The 14,987-nt window shown below is 40.5% G+C and overlaps 1 protein-coding gene across 1 annotated transcript in view; it reads right to left on the bottom strand.

Moving 5' to 3' along the window:
- eif3ea (eukaryotic translation initiation factor 3, subunit E, a) overlaps positions 1–14,987 on the bottom strand; it is a 30,108-nt gene that overhangs the window by 995 nt on the left and 14,126 nt on the right. Inside the window, exons 8-12 of the mRNA XM_030749697.1 lie at positions 13,857–13,983; positions 13,064–13,165; positions 8,384–8,493; positions 885–987; positions 287–421 (exon numbers count right to left, since the gene is read on the bottom strand). Of these exons, the coding sequence (XP_030605557.1) occupies positions 287–421; positions 885–987; positions 8,384–8,493; positions 13,064–13,165; positions 13,857–13,983 (577 nt within the window). The remainder of the gene's footprint in view (positions 1–286; positions 422–884; positions 988–8,383; positions 8,494–13,063; positions 13,166–13,856; positions 13,984–14,987) is intronic.

Here is a 14,987-nt window from a genome sequence, read left to right as displayed (position 1 = left end):
CATTAGGCCTTTGAAGAGCAATGAAGGGATGAAAGCATTAGCTCTGTTAAACTTGCTCTTACTGGCTTTATTCCGTGTAAAGAGAGCTTTTGTTGATGGTTGTTCATCAACATTCTTTAGCCTCGTTCTTCTGAGCTGATCATTTGAAGCGCTTTGAACTGCCGTGAGTGCACGCTGACCTTCAATCTGATCGGTTAAGGGAGTTTTGGCTCCCCTACAGCGACGAGCAGGGAGTGGAGATGTGTGTGAAATTTTTTTTTTAACGTACACTTTGTGCATTACTCACCTCGTTTTTGTTGGTGTTGGCCTGCTTTTTCTCAATGTTCATGGCCAGCATTTGGCTGCGGAACGAGAGGCTCTTAGTCTTCTCAATCACCTGCTGGTAAGGTGATATGGCGTTGTTCCCCATGACCACATGGCCCTAGAAAAATGAATAATAGCCTCACAATAATGCCAATCAGCCAATCACATTGGATCTTGCAGACATACTATTCTACAATCACCACCCAGAAGTCACATAGGTCCTATTCATTTCTACTGTAGGTACACTAGATAATTCTATGTCATTCTGGTGGACTAAGCTATGATTTGCTGATTACAGAGAACTGTTGTGATGGGTATGCCATAACATGCAGGTTCAACATAGAGCCTCATAAAGGGAATGTAACAAAGCTCAGATATTGCGGTCCTTATAGCTACCCTTCCATTAAATTAAAAAAAAAAAAAAAATCAGGATAGTGTTGGGCTCCTTTTCCCTCCTGAGGTTACATAAAAGTGGTTGTGAAATGCCCCCCAATTTGCAGAGATTTGTTTTTACGGATTTGATTCATTACTGACATCACAGAGCTGGCTAACTGATTGAGGAAGAAGGCAGAGGGTTTCACCAGTTTGGAGTCTATCTTGGCATCCAGCCTGGCGTTGCGGATGAGGTTGACGATCCATCTCTCGGCTTCCTCGGGAGTCATGTTCAGTTTGTCTGCCAGCATACTGTTGAGGAAAAAGAGAGACGGCGAGCTCTAACCTGGTTTGGTTGAAATATTTCACAGTAACACTGATACAAAATGTTCCAAAGACATTAAGAGTTCCCAGAGGACGTCTCTTTGGTCAGCAATCAAGTTAGAATTTTCATTTGACCAATACCTTTGCTGATGATAGCATACCAGCAAAACTAGTGAAATTCCCATCATCCTCAGCTGTTCTAGTGCATTGGTATACAGTATGTGCAGAATTTGCACATTTTGATGTGCTAAAACAAGGTGGTAAACAGTAAATGCTGCTAAACAACAGCAAGTTAGCAACAGCATGTCTAGCGGTTAGGATGCAAACATTAGTTTCAGTTTTGTTTATGATCTGTTTAGAAATTCTCCTTTTGTCTGTGGTGACAGTCAAAAACAAGAAAAGACATTTAAGAGCAAAGTGCTCCATTACAACAGCAACATCACTCACACTGTCACTGCTCATACTGTGTTGTAGCTTACCGATTTTACTCTTATTAAAGTACAGACACAAAAAATTCCAGGTAATAAAGCAAAAACATAAAAGCCTTTCCACAAATGAACAACACAAAAGAAGCAGTGTATGTACATCAAACTGTAGCTTGAAGCTTGGCTCTACTGAGCCACTAACACAGTCTAGTAAAGTCTAGAAAAACACTGATAAAAGTTCACACTCTAAAATGATCTCTCTTAATATAAAGTCATGTGGAAATGTTTTTCACAGGACTCTATGAAGTCCTGTGAAACACTAAGTCTACCTTACTGCTTCCAAGGGAATTCCGAGGGTAAGTAGCAGCCAGGTGCTTCTAATCAAATGCACTTGATTAACTGATCATCAGTGAGTGTGAGCCCCTCTATAAAAACAGAAGTTTTGGCAGTTTTCTGGTCTGGAGTATTCGGGTGTGTGTTAACATGATGCCAAGGAGGAAAGACATCAGCAAAGATCTTAGAGAAACAATTCCTGTTGCCCATCAATCTGGGAAGAGTTAGAAGGCCATTTTCAAACAATCTGAAGTCCATCATTCAACAGTGTAAAAGATTATTCACAAGTGGAAAACATTTGAAACAGCGGCTAGTTCTTCCAGGAGTGGACACCCCAGCAAATTCACCCCAAGGTCAGACTGTACAATGCTCAGAGAAAATGCAATAAACTCATGAGCACCATCTCATACTCTATTGGCCTCAGCATGTTAAATGTTCAAGTTCATAACTGAACAAATATGGCTTGTTTGGAAGGGTTGTCAGGAGAAAGCCTCTTCTCTCAATAAAGAACATGGCAGCACACATTAGGCTTGCAAAGTTGCAACTGAACAAACCACAAGACTTGTGTCCTTTGGACAGACAAGACCAAAGTGGAGATGTTTGGCAACACAGTTTGCACAGTGTCAATTTTGGGAAAAGCTAAAGGAGTACATCAGCACAAACACCTCATACAAGGTGTCAAGCATGACAGTGGAGGGGTGACAATCTGGTGCCCAGTTCCTGAAGCCACATGACCTTTGCAGTCAATGAGTAGACCACAAACTCCTCTGCATACCAAAGTATTCTAGTCACATGTGAGGCCATCTGTCCAACAGCTAAAGCTTGGCCCATACTGGGTCACACAACAGGACAGTGATCTCAAGCACAACAGCAAATCTACAGCAGAATGGCTGAAAAAGAAAAGCATAAAAGTGTTGCAATGGACCAAAGTCCTGTGGCAGGACCTGAACAGAGCATAAAGAATACCCACAAACCTCAGTCAACTGAAGCAATTTTGTCTTTTTAAAAAAAAAAAGAAAAAAAAAAAAAGAGTGGGCCAAAATCCCTCCACAGCAATGTGAGAGACTGATAGTCATACAGGAAACCATCACTAAACTTATTGCTGCAAAAGGTGACTCTACAAGCTACTGAATCACAGGGTGTACTGAATTTTTGACTGCCTTTTATTTAAGACACACACACACACACACACACACACACACACACAACACCTGAATTTTACTGTTAATTCCCAGGTAGCATTAAACATCTGCAACTCTGACTTCAAATAAATGTAGCTGCTGTGTGTGCTGATTCATGCATGAAATATGAACTAGCACCTAGTAACTCTTAGCTAATACTACTCTATGTTGTGATTGATGTTGCACATTAGGTGCCAATTGACTGGTTATTATTTCCATTTGACAAAGTTAATAAATGGCCAACATATTGTGCTTCAGGCAAAAAAGTATATAACACAAAGCATAACCCGAAAAACACCTCTAATGGTCTCCTGCTAATGGCAGCTTGTTTTACAGACTTGTACGAAAAACTCAATTAGAAGTGTGGGTACTACTCCATGTTGTGAACTTCTGTAGTTATTTATCCTTTCATTTTTGGTAGCTCTGTCCAGGAAACTTGCTCTCTGTCCACCTGGCTGCTAAAGCTCATCATGACACTATTTCAAACAATGAATGTCCCTTGAAACAAAACCAGGTAGGAGACTGGGCTGCTCTTTAATAGAGCTAGATGTAGATGTGTCACAGTATAAAGAGGGGGGGGGGGGGGGGGGGGGGGTGGCTGGCATTCTTTGATCCAAAGTTTTCCCCATTGCAGCTGGCTTCCTCCTGCGGCTTTCAAAATAACTAGACCCCCTAGATACCCCCTTCCCCCTGCATTTCCTGCCCCTTTCCTCTTGTCTGACCCTCACCACCCTCCACGCCTACCACATTTCATATCAGGGCCCCAATAAATATCCCCAACTGCTTTGTGCACTACTCAGAATGACTACAGCAACTCTCATCTCAAAACCATGAAACCAACCCCTCCCCTGACTAGCACAAATTCGCCGGCACAAATTTGTAAAGTCGGCATTCGTGCAAAAAATAACACAGGGTATAAGGCCCATATCAAACAATCGACTTTGTTAATTATCACTTCCTGATCCAATAATTACATTTTGCGAGACCCCTTCAATAAGTAAGCAAGAATCTGCTGAGACCACACCACTTCTCACGCCATGCCTCAGCAAACAGATCTAACCACCAGTACAGATTTCAACCGTCTCTCTCAGAGGCTTATTTAAGACATTCTTTTAGTGGGAAGTAATCTTATTTTGGATTTGTGATATGTCTGTCTTACCTCAAGGCATAAAAACTTTAAAAAAAAAAAAAAAGACTACCACTTTCTAACCCATGAATGCTGGTCAAATGGTGGCAAAACCACATAAAGAAGGGAAGTGAAATGATGTCAGTGTCTGGATGAGGCATTAAAAGCATAAACAACAAATAAAACGCATTACCTCAGCATAATGAGAAAAATAGGGTTTGGTCTCCAAGTGACAGTGCACATCTCTCAACACTTACACCACAGTAAAGTGATGGAGAAGGTGGATAACACGACAGAAAAAAAAAAAACAAAAAACACCAGTTGCGAGTAGATTCATGAGTATCCCAGCAGCCCAGAGGATGGAAAAAGATATGAGGAGACTGATGAACCTGCCACTCATATCAACAAACCTTGTAACACTAGCTCTGCTGGACAGCTGATTACACTTCAGCTCGTCAAACCTGTGGAAAATGATGCATGACAACAAAATTGCTCCAATGGATCATTATTCGGAACATCACAAGTTTGTGTGTTGGTTGTCTAATGACGCAAGTTTAGGTTTGATGGATAACACATGTTGGCGATCGCACAGTGACACCATTTCACATCAGGGAGTGCTAATGTAAAGCAAATGATGCGCTGATGAGTAGCTGCAGCTCACACTGATGGCTTCATGAATTAAAGATTTTGATTTTATGTTATTTTAATGAAAAAAGTGAGTGGCTCCATGATGATGAGCTCTGTGGGGCAATCTGTTGCAGGATGTTGAAGATAGTTCTTAATGATTCTGTATGTGGGGGTCATTAAGATGCTACAGAATGAATTATAGTCTAGTCTGACTGCCTGATGGTATTGAATGAGGGATAGAAATCGAAGCATCAAAAGCACCTAGAACTCGATCAAGCTAACTGATATCAGTAACAACTCTTCATGTATTTACCTAACAATCAAGTAATCAAAAGGAAATTTTAAAAAAGTAATTTGTTACTGGTTCTAATTTCACCCCTGTGATTAGGTGATTGCTGTGCAGGAATACTGTGGGTGTTTTGTTTGACAATTCAGGAAAGTGGGGGCGCATGTCAGTCAAGTCCAGGTCAGATATGGTGATCAAAACAAACATGATCTGGTTTCCTCACTGGGGACTTGAGCTAATCCCTAACCCCTCTCACTGTGCTCTTTGCACTATAACAGGAACACAAAGTGCCCCAAAAGGCCCAGGGCCTTGGCCTGTACCAGTCAAAGTCCTCTAATCTAATTTATAACATAAAGTCTGGCAATGTTTTCCTCCCAGGAAGTACATTTGTATATCAGAGCAGGGTAACTTTATCTTATGGTCTAGTGAGAGAATTCTTTAACAGCTAACCTTACTTATATCTCAGAGAGAAGGAAGAGAAGAGGGGAAGGAAAAAAGATAGAAAACGAGGGAGATGTGAGAGCGAGCAGTGTACAGGTCAGATTTAACAACCCGCACTATTGACATCTTTTGCCCCTTTAGCCGAACAGGCAGCTTCCATGACTGGTTTTATTTTACACAACCATGATCCTGTTCCTTTGGGGCGAGGGATCGCTTTCATTTCGACCCCTTACTCACTCCGGCTCCTGAGCTTTCGACTTCAGGCTAAGGGACTCCTGTGAGTCTCAATACCAAGCTCACACTTGCATAGAGAGGTCAGGCATTGGGGTCTAACTCATTTAGGGGAGAGAAGAGGATGGGGGGGGGTCTTCTCCAAAGTAGCCCCCTTCTTAACACGGCTGGCCTAAAATGAATGCATTGTTAAACACTAACATATGATAGCGTTTGGGAGAGTCCAAGCCATTTGGAGCAACCTCGCTTTCGGCTTGGGGTAAAATTGATTTTTCGGAGAAACCGAAATGATTGTGTGGTCTTTTTAATGACTCACTTGTGAGGTGGAAAGCTCTTCAGCGTTACTTCCAAATACACATGACACTCCTTCCAACTACCACTGAACTGTTGTGTACAAAACAATCTAGTCATGAGCAGGGAAGAGAAAAAAAAAAAAAACCCTCCAAATGACCAGGTCTCAAGCATTTACTCATAATGTCAAAGGACAAGTGTGCATTTGAGGTCACAGCAGGGTCTTGTCACTGAAACATTTATGAAAGGACTAAGGAAATAAAGCCTGTAAATCAAACAAGGAAAACAAAACTAAATTGGAAACACACACACACACACACACACACACACACACACACACACACACACACACACTTGAGACACTGAAAAGTCTAGACAAAAGGATGTGTGTGTGGGCAATTACAAGTGTGGGCTAAATCACATTTTCAGTGCCTACAGTATGCTTTACATAAGACTTTACTACATAAAATAACTAAAATAAGCCAACTTCTGGTCTACTTTTGTATCTCAAGCTGTGGGCAAAAGGCAAGCTAAATATCTGTGAAACCATCATGGCCAACAGCTGTAAAAATGTCCTCATTAAAAACAGCCATCAAATTCATTTGAATCCACGCTTGGGTGCAGAGGGCTTCTGGGTAGAGCACTAATGACTTGGAATTTGGTTGTCTGTCAAAAATAGACATGTTCTGTCCATCGTCATAACGCCGCCAAAAATAAACATGGAAATCCCTAAAACTACCCTTGGTTTGTGTTCTTGCTTCAGAAACCTCAACAAAAAGAGAGTCGAGGACACACAAAAAGGTGAAAAGTAGAAAAATCACTGTTCAACTTCCTCTTTCAATGTTACCACTAACCTTTTGTGGTCCTTAACAAGTAAATGGATCCAATTGCAGTAAGTCTGCCAAAAAGAACCAGGACTCCTAATCAATTCCAGACAATCTGCAATTGGAGATTTCGACAGGGCCTGATCATGTTCCACAGTTCAACCTTGACTACAGACCTCCACAGCTCTATATAACAGTCAATGCAATCATTTTCGTGTCAGAAGAAGTAATTCATTCCCTATTTCCACTGAGCATCATGTGTTCGTGAACCATACTTGAAATGCAGCCCTCCTTTAGCAGTCACAATAGTCCTGAGGGACAGCATACTGCTGTGTGCAAACAATGGAAAATGTGTACTGTAAATTAGTCTGGAACAGGACGAACAACAGAACAACATATGTACTTCCTAACATCAGTGATAACATACTCTTACAGAGGCGGGTGTGATGGCTAAGAAGGGTGAATTTCTCTTTATCTTTATAAATCTCTCAAATTGATGCCAAATCCTATAATCTTTCTTAATTACAAACAATTACTATAATCTTTTTTCTTTCTCGCCACTAACGCTCACTTTAATTAGCATTTACTAAATTTCTTGGTTTTGGGGACAGATCCAAGGTCAATTTTATTTTAATGTAACTAAATTGAATTTCAAGTTAACAGTTAAAATTAAGACCTACAGAACCCCCTGACCTCCATTTGCCCAGCCAAAGAGAGTTGAAATGTTTATGTGTACTGGAGCAGCTGGGAACATCCAAAGCAATCCAAGCCCTGACCTCTTACAGGAAGAAAACAGTTAGTGAACTGGGCTTGGACAGGTGGTCTTAAAAGTTTAGTAAGCACAGCAACCTGTAGAGACCTGGAACCAGTTAAACCTCATAACACTTTCCCCCCCAAGATGTGTGGGGTCAGCATGGCTGTGTACAGACGGGCCAATAAACACTTATCTCAGGACCATTCCATTAATCGTAAAGCGGCTGTTCTTACTTCCTCCATGCTGAAGTCTAGTGACAGCAAACAGTACTACCTGTTAGTCATTAAGGGTGTCTGTCTGAATTTTCCCGTCAAATTTATCCTATATAGCAGCACCAATGAGACATTCAAAGTCGTTTTTTTTTAATCATTTTGTTAGGATTATATTCAAGTTCTGCAGTCATGATGTTAACTAAAACATGTTAACCTGTTCAGTATTTTGGATGTGTGACGCTGCAGGGTCAAGTTAGTAAGACTACAGCTGCACAGCCCTAGAGTGGTCGTGACCCATCTGGCAACCACTAGTAGCAAGGAAAAAATGAATATTCCTTGACCAGCTGGCAAATAGATGCAGGCAGTTTCAAGGTGAAATTGGCTACAAAGGGGTATACCAGTTATGAGGTATCTGCAGACATGTTGGCATTTTCCATAAAAACTACAGGTGACTGCGGCAATCTGCTACTGACCAAAGCAATCAGAGGAGGTTTTTGATGTAACACCCTTTATGCAAAAATTTCACTTAGCAACCGCCAGGAACCACTCACCAACCAGTTAGGGAAAACACATTCTTCAGGTTCAATATGACACACAACTCTTGAGCAATGTGCCCATGTTGTCATTCGAGAAATTCAAATACTGCAGCTAACCTGATGCTAATGCACTGGTGAATTCTGCAGAATGTTTCAAAGATGAACAGGCGTGCATTCTCAATGAAGTCCTCCAGGCACGCAACCAGGAAGAAGTCGTTCACAAGAACCTAAGAGACAGAAAGAATGTTGTTTTAGAGCATTGTACAACAGGTATTAACGCAATGCTTATTTCTGTCAATGGACACTAGCTAAAAATACAAGTCTGAGTTTGGACCAGACTTAACAGGAGTGGAAAGTCATTACAGGTGCAGTGCTGCATTACAGGTTTCAATCTGTCTGCCTTTTATTTAATGTCTTATTTAATAAGGGAAAACAAAATTCACTTAAACTCAATTCCAGTTTGTTTTTACTATAGTGAGAGTGGGGTAGGAAGGATCACACTGTCTGCATTTTTATTACCAGAATAAAGTTCCCTTTTTAAGTAATACACTTCAAATCAACCACTAATCTTCAAATTCTACGACCACCACATGACACAATTCAGTAAGAACAGATCCAACCACAGAGATGACCAAACCTGTCAGCGACTTATTACCGGTTATCTGGTCTGGTGATTCAGTGTCAACTCTCCAATGTAGGATTGTCAAATTTCACAGCTACCATCATCCAGCAGCTGCAACACCACAAGTCCAATTCCACTCACAAATGACATCAATTCTTTTCTGCCATCACTACTATACAAAGGATCACCTGTGCCCAGTTACAATAAGAAACACAGCCTAGTTTGGATTCCTTGATACTGCTGCATATGGCCTATTCATCTATTTAATCTACTGTAAATGTTCATGACCCAACTACGGCCCCAGAGGTACTACTGTGTGAAATGCTCCCATTTCCCAGTGCTTACTGCATTCCAACGCGCCAGTGAGAGCTATTTCACATCACAGACCTCCATCTTCAAAAGTTCTGTAAGGATTACCAACCCTTTGTTTTCTTAAGCCTAGAAAGCTGCTATCTGCACAGAGTTCTGGTTGAATAAATCTCAACTGCATAGTGCTATCAGGCAACACACATTTTCAGCTATGACAATGCTTATCTAAGGCTGATAAACTTTGAACAGTTAAGTGCCCTAATTATTGTCATCTGGGATTCAGACCACAAAGCTTAAACAAATTCTGGAAGGGGCCTGAAGAGCCCATTTATGTGTAATCTGAGGGCCGGACTATAGGTAGGCCTATACTTTTCATTCTTTTACCATGCAAGCATCTAACATCTGACAGTGATTCCACATTCGGGTGGAGTGGGAAAGAAACAAATAACAACTTGTACAGCCTAACCAAGCTAAACTCCCTATTTGAAAGCACTTGGCTCATACTTTTGCACTGGCTGCAGTAAATTGAAGTTGGGAGAGCTGAAAACAATACCCATATCTTGCTATTACAGCAATCAGTCAATAAATGAGTGGCTCAAATGTGATGCACTACAAATACTCATCAAGACAAAAAACGAATCGCAACGTATATTGGTTTACCTCAATCACTCCACAATCTGTGAAACATCCCTTAACTCTGATAAAACTGACAGGTGAACTAGTGTTAAAAGCACCTGGAATAACTTGGGCTCTGAGAGGAAGTTGGGACTGAGCATCTGTTTCAAGCACAGTAGAATCTGTAAACAGAATCGCACGAGGTGAGGTCAGGACCGACCCAGAAAGCTCCTAAAAGGAGCACGCAAGTGTTTAACAAGGTTGGTGATTGAGAGTGTGTGTCATGTCTTAGCTGAAACAGGATACACTCTAATACTGTTGATAGTACATGTCATAATTTAGCCTCTGAAGATCTTTTTTTGCCTTGGATTTTTTTTTTTAAGAACATAACCACATAAAAACAAATCTGGCTAATGAGTTTGGTTATAACTTCCTCATTTGTAAAGTAGCAATACGCCGATGCTGATGACTCTTTGTATTAGCCAAGAGAGAATAAATTCAAATGAAATAGAACCTTAAGTATACCGCTGACATGAGTTATAAACATTTACTCCTAAGAAAGAACCATTTGATCAGGCCAGATGTTTTTCATTTATCTGCAAGAGGCAAAAGATGAAAAAGGGGCCAAAAAGCCCCAAGTTCAGTCTTTTATTCCTCTGCACCTCCAAATTATCAAGTCATCAGGGAAAGCCAAATTACAGTGTGTGTGTGCAGAGAATGAACTAGAAGAACTATAAGTTCTACTAAATACACACAAAATATGCACAAAGCACAATAATCAGCTAGGACACCTGCTCCCTCTTTAAATTTGCCACAGAATGTGTCCAGAATACACTTCCAGAGTATCCATGCATCTTACGTACAAAGGCCATAAATGCAACAATCTTTGATAAATTGCTGTAATTATCTAGTTTAGGTGTTCCTATTATTTTGTCTATCCCCCTGTGTACCTCACGAAATTAAAATGTCAAAAACTGCATAACTGAAAAATCTCAAATTGAGCTTAACAGAAAACACGGGTGGCAGATCAGGAGACACAAACTAACCCAAATAACTCAATTATGTACCACAGTGCCCAAAATAAAATGAAATTGACCTTTGCCATTTTTCTGACTGAGCTCCTGTTCTGCTTGTCTCACACTAAGCAGCAACCTCCAGAGCTGAAAAATGTAAATGATGCAGAACTGCCAAAAAAACCCCCAAAAAACTGCAGTACTTCTAATGTCCACTTGAGGCTGGCTCCAAAAGCGAGCTAATCCCTACAGAATCCCACATTAAAATGCTCAATTTTACAGCTTTAAAAAGCATCTTTACTGCCTGGTACCAAAAAAGGTTTTGTTCTCTGTAGATGATTTCATAAAAACTCTACAGGGTTGTTTTTTTTTTTTTTGGTAACTCATCAACCTGGATACTGGTGTGGCTGCTTTGCATGACAAGTGTCCCAGCAAAGGCAGCTGCAGCCAGTCTCCTTGTGTTAGGCCTTACCTCTGCTAATCAGAGTCACTGAACTGGACCTCTACACTAGATTTGTGCTGTTGGGGGTATTAGAGCATTTTAATTAAAGTATCTAACAGCATAATTAGCACTAACTAACTCTGTGTCAGTGTATTGCATAATTTATGGATGCAGCTTGCTAACCAAGCTAGCTAGCATTCAATGATACCATAGGACTCCACCCTCTCATCTAAATATAGCAACTTCTGGCTCCAAAATGCTAACACCTTTATTTCACAAATGCACACATACAGGTGACAGTATAAAGCCAATCACATCACACTATTCCACTCATTTACAGGTGGTGGTAGAGTACAAAGTAACAAAGACCAAAGGCAAGAAGATGACTGGTTGTTTGGAAATATGAATGTGAAAAAAAAAAAGAAAGATTGGCTTTTTAAAGGAAACGGTGCAATCATCATGTTTTTTTTTAATCACCAGAGTGCATTTTGGTAAAGAACATTCAAAAAGTTGCCTTTAACAGTCAGAGAAAAGCTCATTTATTGTAATTAAGCTGTAGCCTCTGGTGTCGTGTGTTGCTGGATTTACACAATTTTACACATTTAAATTAACAGCTGAATATGACCATGCTTTTATACTCCCGTCTTCATCAAGATTATATTTCTAAGTTAGTGTTTCCGAGAGACATTGATTCAACTCTGTTAATGTTGCAGGATGTTATTTGTTAAATTCACTGTCAAATGTTTTCAAACAGTTTAAGATCAGGTGAACAAAATGTTATAAAACACAATATGGTCAGTTTTAATTCTTCACTGAGTGCTGTATGTTTCTACTGCAAATTACTAAAATGGAGTGTAATAATGCAATTAAGTTCTATGGAGAACATGGACTAAATCAGCACTATTTTTAGAAAAGACTGAACACTGTACTCCGCACTACACTGTATCACTGTTGCTGTTCCTCTAAAACTAATCCAAGCCTATAAGCAACGTAATTTCGTTCAAATGCGCATTGTATGGTGTAATTTTGAATGACAAAGTCTGTCTATGTCTACGTCTACACAGAGACCTTTAATAGGTTTTGTGGAAAAGATGACAATGGTTTATTTTTATTTTGCAACATGTCTTTGTGGGTTTTTCCCCATTGGGCTGTAAATCTTATCGTGTTTAAGGACATTTTATCAAGTTATATCAGTCTGTTAAGCTTTGTAGTCAACACAACAAAGAAGACTTTTACTGTGCACTACTCACATTTCATTTTCATATTACAGACTACAGTTACATTTCATCATTGCAAACCGAAATTGAAATAAATGCTGTGAACAGTGGCGCTATGACAGATTTCCCTCTTAAACCGAGTGTCTGCACGCCTCTGCGGAGACTTTTGCTTATAAAGCTTTTATTGTTAACTACTAGGCTGATGGGTCAATTACAGGCCATAGCATAATCTGACTGAAGCCTGAGTCATACAGTGTCCAAGGAGACCTCTACATATCAGACAGTGAGATACAAGGCACAGCCTATCATTGCTCTGCCTCGCTGGACCCACGCAGAACTGCAGCGAAAAGAATTGCTGTGTGAACAGGCACAGGGTCACACACAGATGACATGATTGCTAACCATGATTACTATGACACTCTGTGTGAAAGTTCAGTAGTCTGACCCACAAATCAGGCATCCTCAGAAGACCTCTGTATTGTCACAGAGATGAACAATAAAACGAGACAAACCCAATTCCCACGTTGGCAGCAAAATGATGACTTTAATGTTGGTGAGATTACTGAAGCGAATACTTACCGACTCACAGGCCCTGAGTTTCTTCTGAGCACCGTCAAAGTCAAAGTTCACGTACAGGCACTCCACAAACTCTGTAATTGGATCTTTATAGGTGTAAGATTCCTGAAGAAATAAAAATCACACTTTTATTCCAAATACAGATAATTTATGTGTCTAAGTTACAATTTCAGGGCTTATCTATGGTAAGGTGCACATAATTTATATTTCATAATAAATATGGCAAATAAAGCAAAATGTAATCACTATAATGAGTAGCAAGTCCAACAGAAGAATCTGTGTATGAATTAAAAAAAAACAAACATAAGTTCAAGTCTCATTCAAGTTGCTGACAATCATGAAGTAGTCATGATATAGTCAAAAACACCACCTGCTGGGAACAGTAGCTAAATAAATGAAAACATGCTGTGAACTCTGAAGGCTTCTAAATCATTAGAGAATGACTCCCAACCTGACATAAGGCTACACAGCAGGGAACACTGAGCACATCTTTAAGCGATTACCAACAACCCATCAAAACGATGCTTAGATCAATGAAGTAGCTACTGTCACTGGTGGAGAAGGGATGGGCACACAACACTTAGTCAGTTTACTGCCATTCATCAGGAGTTCAAGGCTTCTCTTGCTTGACTCAAGCTATAATATATATACACCCCTTGTGCTTAAAGTGAAGCGTTAGCAGTGCTATTGGGTTACATGATCAGTTACTCAACCTTCAAAGCCTGCATGGCCAATAAGTAATGACCTAATAACTGTGTGCGCTGTGTGAAAAAGATTCTGTCATTTTATTTTTTACCTGTTGTATGACCTTCACCAAATCCTTCAGAACTTGCCGACGCTTACGGATATCCTTGTTTGTAATGACCGCTGTGGTTAGGTAACGCAAGATGTGGGGGCACATAGTCTGGATAGCATTGAGGTATCTGGAAGGAGGGAGGATAAAAGTAATCACTTATCAGACCAATGTAAGCAAAGACGTGATCTTTACAAGGACGCATAATATAACATTTTGGATTCTTATCAGGCTCCTGGCATTTTGGACAGAGAAAAAGCCTTTGCAGCTAAACAGATAAATGTCCTAACAGGACCTTCACTGGGTCTGCATGGGTTCCAGCTTTAAGCCATCTCTTTCATTAGCATCCTATGAGGAAGGGGGGGGGCAGAAAAGGGAATTCTGGCAAGAAGATACAGATCAGTGAGCAGAGACCTGCCCAGTAGCTGAAACCCAATCCAAGAGGGACTGATGCTTCAACCACAGGTCAACAAGCTAAGGGCTGAACACAAGAGAGACAACCCTGTTTCAGGCTCTTTCTAATCCCACACCAACTCTGGAGATTCTGTTTCTGTAAAAACATGTACTATGCACAACAACTGGCCACAATATTAAAACCACCTGCCTAGTATTGTGTAGGTCCGCCTTCTGCCACCAAAACAGCTCTGACAAGTTGAGACATGGACTTAACAAGACCTCTGATGTGACAGAAACCTGTGGTATTGAGGTGGGGTGGGGGGTTAGCATCAGGTCCTTTAAGTCATTTAAGTTGCAATGTGGAAACTCCATGGACCTGTTTTTACAACACAACCCACACATGCTCAATCAGATTGTGAGCTGGGAAATTTGGATGCCAAGACAACACGGTCATGTTCCCCAAACTATTGTTGAAGAATTTTTGTGGCAGAATGCAATATCCTGCTGGAAGAGGCCACTTCCACCAGTGAATACCATTGCCATGAAGGGGTGAACATCTTCAACAATGTTTAGGTAGGTGGTATGTGTCAAAGTAATATTAACATGAATTCCAAGACGCAAGGTTTCCCAACAAAACATTACTTTGTGCATCAAATTGCCTCTGCCGGCTTGCCCGCTTTCCTTAATGCACTGTGCTGCTATTACTACCCCAAGCAAGCCCTTGGCTGTCCACATGAT

Source organism: Archocentrus centrarchus, chromosome 16 (assembly GCF_007364275.1).
Source record: "Archocentrus centrarchus isolate MPI-CPG fArcCen1 chromosome 16, fArcCen1, whole genome shotgun sequence".
In the NCBI taxonomy this organism is placed as follows: domain Eukaryota; kingdom Metazoa; phylum Chordata; class Actinopteri; order Cichliformes; family Cichlidae; genus Archocentrus; species Archocentrus centrarchus.
The sequence above is the reverse complement of the archived record's forward strand: the minus strand, read 5'-3'. Positions and strand labels throughout refer to the sequence as shown.